The sequence below is a fragment of the Phaseolus vulgaris genome, chromosome 10, assembly GCF_000499845.2.
Source record: "Phaseolus vulgaris cultivar G19833 chromosome 10, P. vulgaris v2.0, whole genome shotgun sequence".
Lineage (NCBI taxonomy): Eukaryota > Viridiplantae > Streptophyta > Magnoliopsida > Fabales > Fabaceae > Phaseolus > Phaseolus vulgaris.
In genome coordinates this window covers 42807228-42821789 of record NC_023750.2, presented here as the reverse complement: position 1 = coordinate 42821789, position 14562 = coordinate 42807228, and the positions used below count along the sequence as shown (strand labels likewise).

The window sequence follows — 14562 nt, the reverse complement described above, 5'->3', positions numbered from 1 at the left end:
ATCCCTTGTCACTGTATATATTGGGCCAAAACAACATTTTTAGGGTGTTTCTTTCTGTACCCCTTCATTTTTCTTTTGCACTCCAGAAAAAATGTGAAATGACAAAAATGATTCCAGGAGGTTTTTTTTAAGAGTGCCTATTCCAAGAAACAACTTTGTATAACAAAGTACCTATTTTATAATAGATTTTAATCGAAAAGTGGTGCAAGAAGGAAAATATGGGGTGTAGGAAGAAATACCTAATTTCTAAGCTTCCTTTTGGTCCACAAATTGTCTTGGTTTGTCTACGTTTTCCTTGTGCTAAATAGAAGCTGATGAACTCAAAACCATTTAAAAAAAATAACTGTTTAAAAAACCCTTGTAAATTTCTGTATTTGTTGAAGCAGTGATCTAAACATTTTTTTCTTGGGGTGAACCATATAATTTATTTTTCGATGTTGCAGTATATACTAATTTTACACTATGAATATTTTTTACTGTCTTGGAATAATGTTTTGATAACATTTAATTACACAATTGTTACATTTATTATTCCTGTGTGGAAATTAGCTTGATTTAGTGTAAATCATTTAAAATTAGTTTCAACAAGTTTTTAAAAAACTATAAATAATTTGACACATGTGGTATCACAAAAATTGTACTCGTATTATAATTTTATACGTAATATATTTTCTTATTTTGAATGTTAATCATAATATAATTAATGTATCAAAATCATTTATGTATTATGATTTTAATACTACCAAATGAATAAATAGAAAGGACTTTGGTTAAGACAAAACCTCGCCTCAAATCGATTAATATGTGGTCCAAAGAAAATAATAAGACAAAACCAACTTAATTAATTATTTTAAAGACCAATACATAATATCATATTATTCATTACTACTAAGTACCGTCTTATTCTTTTATAAATGTAGGATTGTAACCTTTTGAAAAAAAAAGTAAACTAATATAAGATGAAATATTTGTGAGAATAATTATATATAATAGTTATTTTTTTAATAGTTCGTTCTTTGTAAAGTTATTACTAAATCAGAGTTTTGGATAAACTTTTTCTTTTATGATGATAGTTTTGAAATATAAAAATATGTAATTCTTTTGAATTTTGTAGGTTTTATCGGAGATTCTTGTTATTAGATCTTATTTTTTAATAGAGTTGAATTACTTTTAAAATATTTTTTTTTTAACATACGAATTTTGGTCTAATTCTTTCATATTTTTGTATTTTTTTTTAATAATATTTAGTGATGTCTAACATAAAAAAAATTTATAAAAAAAAATAATATATTATTTATTGATAAAAAAATAAAATATTTAAAGAATGATATAATCTTTATAAAAAAAAGAATAAAACTATTTATAATAGCCTCCAACCCATATAGAAAAAAAAAGTATTTTAATAAGTGAAAACTATTTATAAAAAGTACACTTATTTGAAACTTATTTGCAACCTTTAATTCTAATTTATGTATTTTAGTTTCTTGTTAAGATTAAAAGTAAGTGGTTTTTCTCAAATTTATAAACTAAAAGTTTATAAATAATTTAAAGACTAAACATTGATAGTTTGATAAACTAAAAATATTCAAGTTTTTTTTTAATTTTAGACGATAATTATTAAGAAATAGATTTTAAGTTTAACTCAGACTCATAAATCAGTTTATAAAGTAAGATTTTCATTCACTTATTTATTATAAAATGTTTTTATTTATAGTTGATATGAGATTTTTAACAATAATAAAAAAAAACTTAGATATTTCTTCTATAAACTATTATATATAGTGCCTTGAAATATTAATTAGAGTATTTGGTAGGGTTTTAGGTGAGAAAGCTATATTAACAAATACCAAAGGCAAGTTAATTAGGATCATGTGCTACACGTTGTCACTAATTGTTGACCACAATAATTTAATCCATTATTGTTTCAAACAAATCAGTGTTTTTCCTTTCTTTATTTTTATTAATTTGGAATTTATGAAAAGCAACATTCTCAATTACCTAACTTGGTATTGTTTTAAAAAGTTAAAAACAATGCAAATTGAGTGGATAGTGTAAAGAACATATCTACCAATAATGAAAGACTTGGGGTTCTTATAAATTAAAAAAAAAATGAACATTGGAAAAGAATAACATAGTGTAAAGAACATATCTAACAATAATGAAAGACTTGGGGTTCTTATAAATAAATAAATAAAAATTGGAAAAGAATAACATAGTCTAAAGAACATATCTAACAATAATGAAAGACTTGGGATTCTTATAAATTTAAAAAAAAAAACATTAGAAAAGAATAATTTTTTTCTTGTTGAGGATTTGAATTAGGTATTGTTCTAGCAAATAGTATGAAAACTATATTCAAAGTATCTAACTTTTTTTATCAACAATGTGTGATATTTTAGAATAGTTCAACTCTATTAAAAAGAAAAAACTGCTTATAAGTATGTGTATAATTCCAAAAACATCAATAACCAATGAAATCTATGTCTATATATAATTAAGGAAAACTTTTTTTTACCTCTACCCAACATAAACAGTTTTCTTGATTTTTTTAATCTAGTATTTATCAATTTCTTTCACTAAAATAATTATTTGAATAAGAACTTGTTTCTCATCTCTATTTATTACATTGATTAGTAAATAGGTTTCAGTATGTTTCGTTAATTAAAATAATTTAAAAAAATTTAACGATACCATTCGGATTTGCTTATTAAATGAACTTAATTATCTCTTATATTAATTTTTTCTAACTCAACTCAGATAAAAACGTTATGGGACCCAAAGCACAACACTATACATAGCAAATTGTTACTCACAACTCCAAATTGAAATACACCAATTTATAATTGTGATTTAACTAATTAAAAATTATTTTATTTTAAAAAAAATATTTCTTTTTTTAATTGTAATTTTATAAAAAAATTTATTAAAAAAATAGAAATATTTTAAAGATATCTCAATCTTTATACAAAATAACAAGAAGTCTTTTTATAAAAAACACTTAGAAAGTAAAGTTTCTCAACTCAACTATACAACTTATATCCTAAAAAAACACCACACCTAATTACATCTTTTACTCGTCTAATACTTTTTTTTTTTATAGATTTCATACATATCAGCAGCTCGAAACACTAATCTGAATAAAAAAAAAAAAATTTAAACACACCTTCGAAGTTATCCATCACTATAAGGTAGTGTGTTAGGGTTGTGTCCTTGGAGTGGACCAATTGAAATACGTTAATGGAGACCTAGAAACAGTGGGAGATGTTGATTTGGACCTCATCATGCATGTGTCACTACGTAACGACATTCATTTCATGCCAAAGCGAGCATGCACGTTCACCATGTATTCATTTTAGAACACAGTGTTGAGTTTCAGAGTCACTCACTCATTAAGTAATATAAAGCAATTAAAGTATCCAATGGGAAATACAACTTAAACAATACTTTTATTAGAAGCTAGAATATTAAGAAACAATGAAATATCTTAATCTCTAGTCGATCTGAGATTTTCAACATACCTTTCACGGCCGAGAGTAACAACTCATGCGTAGAATAACATATTATGGGTGGTCCGATAATGACCCGATAGCGGGTGGCCTGATAAGCCCAACAAACATTCGCTAGAATAGACTTTAAATGGCTCTGATAACATATTACAAAGTGGACTTTAAGCCTAACTCAACCCCATAAAATCGGCTCATGACGTGAGGTTTGCACCCACTTATCGACAATAAAATGTTTTTTTATCGGCAATAATAAATTAATAAATGTGAACCACTTCAGGGGTGGTTCAACCCTTATACAAAGGAAACAAGAGATACCACACCAACTACTAGCTAAAATCCCCAAACTAACAAAACACAAGCATTATCCGGACATAGACTTAAACTACATCAAACAATCATTCTCATACACTCCAAAAGTACCATACACCAACTAGAGAAGGGAAACAAAGCGGATCGAGATCTAACATTAATCCAAGACCAAACCTTTACTTGCACCCGTGCACATACTTCAGACGCATCAGCCACTCCGCTGTTGAAGATAATAAAATTTCTGTGGATCGACAATAAAATGTCTTAATCTCTAGTCGATGTAGGATATCCAACAAAAACTATACACATACAATAATTTTTATAGAAAACTTGCAAACATTAATTTTTTTATCACCCATATGTTCAAATGTTACTAATATTATAAAATTAACTTATAAAATAAAATTTATATTTATTTATATATTATGATTTTTTTTATTTCTGGTGAACATAATATCTTCAATACATACATTTAAAGATCGATAAATATTACGTTCAAATGTATTAGGAGATCCAATTCAAAAAAAAAAATTGAAAAGTTATTTTATATTATTTAGCCAATGAAGAATCACTTCTCTTACATTAGTCAAACCATACACAATGTACAATCATACAGTACGCATAAATACTTAATTGATTCCTGAATTTAATAATTTATTTCTGAACCTGTGTTCTTACTAACAGCCTCAGTTTTAAGTCCATAACAATGATATTAGAATATTTATTATTTGAATTCTAATTACCATTTGGAGTTAGTAATTTTATAACACAGCATGTGAATTGAGCTCAATAAAAGGGCTTTCACAAACGAATTCCCTTAATTATTGTAAAATGATAATAGTATAATGAAAACCAACCCCAATTAGCAAATACAAAAAGATGACTTCTGTTACCAGATCCATTTCTTTCTCAAGTAAACGCGTAAATTAAGCTCAAATTAATACAACTTTCTCTGACCACTCTTGCATAGTTTCTAATAACAATACCATTTTATTCTGTACCACAAAGTAAATAAGTATCATTATATTTATACCTGTTCATAAATAATTACAACCCTTTCCTTTCTCTTATTTTTCTTTTCTTATAATGATCCTATATATGTGAAGACAAACTCGAATCATGATGGAACCACGTTGTTGACTTAATATTAATATTGTCCAGGCCTATTAAAAATGAATTAATGCCTTGTTTTTTGTCATCATTAGCCCATTAATTAATTGATTAATTAGTAAACAAAATAAGACTTCCATGTTCCATCTTGGAGCCAATAGGACTGAAAAGAAGAGCTGACTTTATTTGAATACTAACGTTTATATCAGTTGTTGGACCTTCATAAATAGTTGAGTTTACCAAAGTGGAAATTGCATGTTTTAGTATTTAAGTATTTATCATAAAATATCTATGCACTGTATTAAGATTTTTTTTAATTGAATTTAAAGTTTAACTTCAAACTATACAAAATAAGGTTTGTATTTGTTAGTTGATTTGAGATCTTCAATACACTTTTTTCAATACACTTTTCTCATAAGAGACTTTCTGTTATTTCATGTATATGACTATATTCTACAAGAAAATTATTAAATAGAAATTAAAAAACTATTGGTATTTAAAGTAGTTTCTATTATTAATAAAAATTTATAAAATGGTTTCTAAATTGGTATCTAACAATTAACTACCAATATTTTAATTACTTACTACTTTACATTCTAAATTAGTCCATATTAATCTTTTTAGAGACCAATTTAAAATATAAAATATTAGCCGCTAAAACTTAGGTAGTTAATTTAGATACAAATTTAGAAACCATTTTATAAATTTTTATCAATAATAGAAACCACTTCAGTAATTTTTTAGTCTCTAAATTAGTATCTAATTTAGTAATATAGTGACTAATTATTTTTTGTATCTAAACTTGGAGTGATATAAGTAATCTGAGAGTGAGTCAACAAACTCTCGATAAGTTATTTAGGACTCTGAGACAACATTAAGAAAAATGAACTTCAAGTCTAATTCAACCTTATAAAATCGGCTTATAAGATAATATTTGCATCCAATGTATACTATGAAAAATCTTTATCTCTAATCTATATAGGATTTTCAACGCAGGTTAAAAATAAAAATAAGCTTCAAATTATTAACCATGAAATGTGAAGTGTCACGTCTATTAATGTTTTGGAAGAGCTAGGGTGAAATTAAAAATGTAGGGAGGGCATTGCAATGTTGGCGTAATGGTAGGAAATGTTGGTAGTGTGTAACCATAGAAGCCAGGAATGCATGGTAGAGATGTTTCTCCTTCTCTCATTAGAAAAGGGTGATTAAGACACTAATGGTGCATTAGCCAAACCCAAATCCTAGTGTGTTGTATGCTGGATTATGATTCTAATTCCTTCGTTTTCATCCCAAGTCGTTGTCCTACATTAATGCACCAAAATTGAAAACACGAGAGAGGGAGAATGAGAAAAATGAGTAAATGGTGAAACCAAAAGGGTCGAAAGCAAACTACAGCAATGGGTTTAGCAGTGGGGATTTGGACAAAAGAATAGACAATTTAGCCAGAAATGCTGTGATGAACGTTGAGGCTACAATACTGGTGTGGGGTCTCTCTGTACCCGTTGTGTCTCCTTTCTCCAATCCTTTATCTCCACATATGTGAACCAGTACATGTCAAATTAAATATTCTGCAGATAAATTTCTTATTCTTTTGAACAACTTCAGTTCCATTAAACTGTTTTTTATTAATTGTGAAATCCGAGGAATGGCTTCTCAATAGTCTGTCTTTTTCTTTTGCTCAAATGAGTTCTTGTAGTAATAAATGAAGTGAGATACAAGTACTGCAACTTTTTTATTTTAAAAACTGGTAAGTATATCTTATTTACTACCCATCAGTTTTAGTCAACAGTTAATTCTGGATACATCAACTTGGTCTATTTAGACAGATAAAAAAAGTTTAGTTTTAGATTTAGATATCCATCTAGAACATGTTAATTTGCTCCAACTTGGACAAATTGTAAAACTATCTTTTTGTCATTAGGGTTGAATGATAGTGTAGAAAAAACTTTCTTTTTCTCACACTCATAAGACATGTTAAAGGGTTTCTTTTTATAAAATATGAAACTTCAATAAATGAGATTATTTTTATAAGTATTTGTTATTTAAAACTACAAAAGAAAGGGGAAGAAAGCAGCCAAATAAAACAAGACGAAAAGAAGTCACTAGTTTCACTCCAAATACGTCTAAAACGTTGTGGATGTACTTTTATATTAGTCTCGCCAATAAAAGATAGAGCTAAGCGAGTTATTAATAAGGAGAACACAATTAAAATCCATTCAATTATGTCGGAAAACAAAGCAAGAAAAATAAATGCAGTGTGAGTTGTAAAACTATGTAAAACAAAGAACAATTTTCGTTAAACTAAAAAAAAAAATAAGATTGCAATAATTAATGTTGAAGAACAAAAAGAAGAGAGTTATTGAAATTGATATAACGGAGTTTAGCATGTGACGATGAAGAGCGAAATGACGTTGGATGATATTTGGGGTGGATGATTAAAAACATGGAAAAAAAGAGTGAAATGTGTGGTAGGTCAAGCGTCGCTGTAGGAGAGAGCGTGTGATTCCCTACGAAAGGATTACGCCATCTATGGTGTGCCCTCATTCCGCTTCATTCACCTATGCTATACGTTAGAGTCTTAGACTTTATATAAAAATATATATATGTATATATGTGTGTATGTAACGAAACATTCATTCTCACTCTTGAGTATCAACAATGACACAAACAACAACCTCGTCTGAAACAACCTCTTCTACGTCGTCGCCGTCCTCGGATTCGGGCTCGAAGGTTCAGGCCCGGGCCAAGAGGCCCAGAGAATGCAGCAAGCACCCGGTGTACCACGGCGTACGGAAGCGCAATTGGGGCAAATGGGTCTCGGAAATCCGGGAACCGCGGAAGAAGTCGCGCATCTGGCTCGGAACCTTCGCCACCCCCGAAATGGCGGCGCGGGCCCATGACGTGGCGGCGCTCACCATCAAGGGCCAATCCGCAATCCTGAACTTCCCAAAAATAGCAGGCCTGCTCCCGCGCCCGCTCACGTGCTCCCCGCGTGACATTCAAGCCGCCGCCACCGCCGCCGCCTCCATGTCGAAATTCGACCACGCCGCAACGCAAACCTCGGACTCCGAAACAGAAACTACCGAAGAATCCGAACTGAGCGAGATAGTGGAGCTTCCGAACATCGAGGACAGCTTCGAGTCGTCCGTTGAGTCGTTCGTGACGGTGGACGCGGTGGACAGTTGGATGTTTCCGCCGTTGGAGTCGTTCTGCGCGGCGTTTTCCGATGAGTTATTTCCGCAATTGGGTTGCTTCCCCACCCAGAATGAAATCATTTCGTACACGGTCTGAAATCGAAAACTGGGTGGTTCTTCAGTTCCCAACATGTGGGATTCACAAGTGTCATTAATGGGTGTTTCGCTATTTCTGCTGTCACTACTACTGTGTGCATCATATTTCACACGTCACTTCACATACTTCTATACTTACTTACTTACTTAGCCTTAGCAACTTCACTCTCTTTCTTCCTTCTATCACCTTACTGTACAGAACTACAAATGTGGAGTGTTCATTAGTTTTCTTCTTCAACAATTTCAATCACAAAACTTAATTTGTTATCTCTCATGAGATCTTTGGTCAAATTCAGGTTCAAAGAAATTGTTTTGTTGGAGATGATGCACTTTAATATATGTCTTTAGTGATCAAATGGGCACTTAGGAATTATGTAATAAGAACAATGTATATAACTGTTTTCTTTATATATATATATGTCTTTAAAATAAATAATTGTAAAAAAAATTATATTATTATTCAATCATACACTGTAATAATACGAGTTTATCTTGATTATTATAATTTAAAAAAACCTACTGTAGTATGCTCAATGTTTCACAGGCTATAATTGGTAGGCTTGGCGAGTACGTTGTTTATCTTTTTGTTGATTTTAAGTGTAATTTTAACTCTACTACAACTTCCTCTTATTTAAATGTCTTTCATATTTTCATGATAACGATTTTTTTTTTTTTTATATATAAAACATTAGAAAGATTTGTAGAATTTTTTTATAATAAAAATTGAAATTATTTACTAAGGTGAGTGAGTGTTGTGAAAGTGAGAATGAGCAAAAAATAAAAAATGACTAACTAAGACTTTGGTTTTTAATTATGATATGTTAATTTTAAAATTGTTTCATTTTTTTGAGTAAAAAAAAAAAATCTTTCCATGAACATTTCAATAAGTATTTGTAAAGAAACAATTTTATATTGATATAGTATGCATGTACTTGTGAATGTATGAAAGAAGCTACAATTACAAACGGTTGTTTTTAAGTATAAAAAAGGAATATAATGAAACAACTTCCTTAACTAATACGTTAACTATACAACTGTCTAGATTTATCTTTAAAATAAACAATATAATAATTTAAAATTGTGATTACTGACGTATTTGTATTTATCATAGAGAGAGATTTTATCAATTTGGATCAATCTAAACAATTAAAAATTAGTTCAATTTTGAAGTTTAATAAGATATAATGTTAATTAATTTGTATATCGAATTTGTGATTTTCAAATTTAATATTCTATATTAAATTTTTATAGTAAAATTACACTAGCATAATTTATATTTTTTGTTATGCAGTTTGTGTAAGTTTTACCACAATTAAAAAAATGTTATTTCCCGTTTAATGAGAAACCGTATCATAATTTTTTTGGATAAAATTATGTATTTTCAAAACACATTTATGTATATATTTATATGTAATTGGAGTTTATCATCAACAAAGTCTTTTTGAACTTTAGTTAGAATCTTTAGTATGAGATTTTGTCTTCCTTATTTTTTTACTAGCAAAAAATAATAAATAAATATGGATTACATTAAAGATAATTCAACCCTTATATAAATAAAGAGTAAAATAAGACAAAATTTTACCTCCCAATCTAAATCAATATTTCAATCGAAGTTGACGATCAACCCAAGTCTTAATAATATCACTTACACATAAACTCACCATTGACAACAACCAGAGTATACCAACACATCAAATTTAAAAAGAACATAAAACATAAACAAACCACCAAGTACAAATCTCCTTAACATAAAACCAAAGATAATCATTTTCACATCACAAAAGCTTCTTAGAGTCGCTTATTCTTAAAAAATCGAGACAAGAACTTCAAACGATGCTTAAGACCATTTTCCAAAACACAACTTCTTCCTAGAGAGGCATACTAAAGTAAAAGAAACAAATTTATTTGATAGTTTTCATACATACCAGAAGTTCCAAACACCAATAAAAATAAAAGAATTCTACATTTTTTTCTTTTCTAGTTATCCAAGTTTAGGTTTTTCTTTGAGCCACCGTAAACACCTCTATATAATCAACTCTCTCATTATTAAAAACACACATATCTAATGTTTCAAAATTTTCACCTATAATTGCAATCCACACCACTTTCCAAATTTTGGGGATGTGATCGTTAACATTCAAATGACAGAACATCATAAAGTGTACCTTTGCATCATAGAGATTCACCGACAAACAGCCTAACCAAAACAAACACAAATCCTAAATATTCCACACAATCTTACACTTCAAAAATAAATGACAAATAGTTTTCTCTTCCTCACCACACAACTCACACAAGCAACTTATCATTAAGACTTCTTGTCTCAACAAATTATCCTTGCTATGTTATAAAATTGCAAACTTTTATTTAGATGCATAATTGTTAATATGAGGGTTTTATTATATTTATGTTACATTTAAATTAACAAATTACTTATACTTATCATTAAAAAGTAAAATTTAAAGAATCAATCATTGAATTAAATATTAAATTATTTTAAATTAATTCAATATAAATTATACGAAGCAGAATTATGTAGTAAAAAATAATAAATAAATAAAAATGAGATATTTAAGGATGCTTCAACTTATATAAATAAAAAAAAGTGTTTACATTATTTTTTAGTTTACAAAACAAGCTTTTATATCTTGATATCATATTATAATTAAAAAAATAAATAATTAAGACGTTAGTTTATAATTATGATATGTTAGAATATAATTTTAAAATTGTTTTTTTACTACCACATTTGAGTAAAAAATAAATTATTTCCATGAACATTTCAATAAGTATTTGTAAAGAAACAATTTTATATTGATATAGTATTGCATGTACTTGTGTATGCATGAAAGAAGCAGTCTAGCAACCCACTAGGTCAAAAGAACCTACAATTGCAAACGGTTGTTTTTTAGTATAAAAAAGGTATATAATGAAACAACTTGCTTAACTAATACGTTAACTATACAATCTAGATTTATCTTTAAAATAAACAATATATTAATTTAGATTTGTCATTACTGACGTATTTGTATTTATCATAGAGAGAGATTTTATTTGGATCAATCCAAACAATTAAAATAATTCAATTTTGAAGTTTAATAAGATATAATAATTATTATTTTGTATATCGAATTTGTGATTTACAAATTTAATATTATATATTAATTTTTTATAGTAGAATTACACAAGCATAATTATATATTTTTTGTTATGCACTTTATGTAAATTGTATCACAATCTAAAAAAAATGTTATTTCCATTCTCAAAATCTATACCGTATAAATACAGCTCCAGCAGTAGACGTATATTGTAGTTTTATTGGAAAAAAGTTAAGAGTGTGATTTTATAATAAAACACGTATATATTGTAGTTTTATTGGAAAAAAGTTAAGTGTGTGATTTTATGTGGATTCTTTGTTGTATACTTATGAAATTTCAAATTTCACATCTTTTCCAAAAATGTTAAATACAAATTAGTAAATCAAAGGGCTAACTTTACTAAATTTGTGTATATATCAGTATACTAGTCTCGAAGGTAACATGAATTTCAAATCGTACCACTATTAAGACAAATATACATGTTACTATCAAATTAGTTAAGAAATTATTCTCATGCATGCTCGATTCATTTCATTTTCAATATTTTTTTTTTCTGTTTTTTAGTTACGTTGTAATTATTATGCATGCCAACTGTATATTTTAAGAAAAAACTGCCATATATGATGTGGATATAATATTTATAAAGATAGGTGTTCCTGTTAGAGTGATAAGACCTTTCTTTCGGGTAGGTGGTTAAAGCTTCACTGTGATCCTTCTGACCTTGATGCTACTCTTTCGGGTCTCAGTCTCTCAGTCTTAGGTGAATGTGAAATGGGGGAGGTACCTGCAGAAGACACTCCGACGCTCAAGTTAGTAAAAGGGTTATTCGACACTCAGGGATGTACAGTGATAATGACGTACCTTTGTTCTTGGAATGTGTGCTATTTATATTATTTTAATGAGTTTACCTTATTGGGTCGGATTAGTGGAGTGGATCAAACTTAAGGGCATATTACTTAATTCTTAATGATAATTTAACTTTACTGACTTTGGTTTGAGCGTTAATGGATTAAGTGTGTCGGTCGACCTGCATGACCGTGCAGATCCCGATCAGCTCGATCAAGAAGACCGAATCGTGGTAATGACCGGTCGGGCCATACCAATACAATAGGTTTAGTTATTCATCTCTTTTTGTACTTTTTTTTAAATTTTATTTTTAAAACAATTTTCTTTTAATTTTTTATACGAATAAAGAAATCAAGATATATGCAATAAATCAAAGAATGATAGTTAGAAGCTAATTTGAATGCACAGCATTAGAAATTAAACAGAAAAAATCAATAAATTAAGATGTCAATTAGTTAATTTGAATGGATAAATTTTACAAACTCGTTAGTATCTTATTTATTTTTTAATTTAGGAAAATTTCAAACCACAAAAATAAATTCTGGTTGTTAAAATTATTGTTTTTATCCATGCTATTAAATGATATGACTCATACCCTTATATAATAAATGTTACTCAATTATAAATACTGTGTTAAAAAAATAACGCGTATTTAGCATTTTTGATAGACATTAAAAAGCTTATATTATCTGTTTATAAACATAAGATGCAAAAAAAATACAAATATTCCCTATTAAATCATTTAAGTGAATTAAAAACTTATAAACTTTTTTTGTTTTTCAAATTATAAATATTTAGTTTTGAAATTTAACTTCACATGCACTACTTTCATACACTGACGTTAAAAATACATAAAATATATGTTTATATTCTTAAAGAAATTCATTACATCAATTAGTTAAAAGTTAAATACAATTTCAAATTAATTATTATAAATTATAATATATATATATATATATATACATTTTTTTAAAAATATCCATGTATTTAAATTAATTCTAAATACATTGGGGGTGAGCCAATACATTTTTTTCCAAAAAGAAATTGCCAAATTTGATGTTGTGACCAATTTTAAATTTAATCGTTATTTAACTTTATCGTTTTTAGTCTTTAAAAAGTGTAATTGTGATTATACTATTATAATTATAATTATATCCGTTAATGTGCTTGTGTCATCACCTTCGTCATTCAGCCACCTCTCTTTATTTGGTAAGATATGTTATATTACTTTTAATTTTTTTATTTTCATAAGATAAATACAGATTAACAAACATAAAGTTTATTTATATTAATGTTATTTCATCTTCTTAATACAATCTTTATTTTTTGTGATAAATCTTTAAAATATTGTCAATTTTCTTACTTATTTGTCAATTCGAAATATTTTTATTGTCTACGAATATGATCTGTTTAAATAAAATCTCAACAAAGTATTTTCATTAAGAATTGAACTCCAGTTCCACGATAAATTTAACACAGATATAAAATACGAGCATATTGATCTGAGGGCGATAAAAATATTTAATGTATTAAAAATATATAAACAAAACATGATTAAGAATATTATTATTAATTTTCTTAATCAGATAAGTAAAAATAATAAAAGTAATACAAATTAATTGATTAACGCCATAAGCTAATCCTCTCATATTTCTTCATTTTTTTTCCGTAACTACTTTGTTTGGCTAATCTTATAAGTAATCTTCAAATTCTCCATGGTTGAGTTGGCTTTATCGTTTAAATTTGTTATTGGTGAACCATTTTTGGACGGAAATAAAATGCTATTTTTGAAAAATGCTGTAATTTATTTAAAAAATTATCATATTTTAATATGTACCGGTTGAAACCAAATGAAATTCAGAAATCTTGATATCCAATTTTGATCGACTAACATGTTCAAAATGCATTAAACTCAGAAGAAGATTCAAGAGCTTAAGCAGTATGAACACATTAAGTAATACGTTGTTAATCATTATCTAAACCTTAATCTGTTTCAGTAATAATGGGTTCATGATAAATATGTAAATAGATCCAACTTTAAAAATAAAGGTACATCATTATTGTGCATTAATTATACTGAGCACCGAATACTAAATACTTGAGCATCGAAACACCTTTTGTAAGTGTCCTCCCGACCAAGAGCACACAAAGGAAATGAGAGCTTAACTGAGTGAAGGAACAAGCGCATAGAAAGACATAGTGAATCAATTTGATCCTTTCAATACAAAAAGAAAGATAAACCGACCGAAACACAGATCAATAGGTAAAAATTCTTTCGGACCCTATTTATACGATATCATAATCTATATTATTCTATACGTAAAAACACAAATATGTAATCTCCACATATTTAAGTGAAGCAAATCCAAATATTTTTTCTTTTATATAATGATTCTAGTTTTA

At 27.9% G+C, this 14562-nt stretch overlaps 1 protein-coding gene across 1 annotated transcript; it reads left to right on the top strand.

Moving 5' to 3' along the window:
- The first annotated feature begins 7516 nt into the window (after nt 1–7516).
- On the top strand, nt 7517–8571 carry LOC137819378 (ethylene-responsive transcription factor TINY-like). The gene has a single exon (XM_068623208.1). The coding sequence runs from the start codon at nt 7584–7586 to the stop codon at nt 8214–8216; it is 633 nt and encodes a 210-aa protein (XP_068479309.1). The 5' UTR covers nt 7517–7583; the 3' UTR covers nt 8217–8571.
- The last annotated feature ends 5991 nt before the right edge of the window (nt 8572–14562 follow it).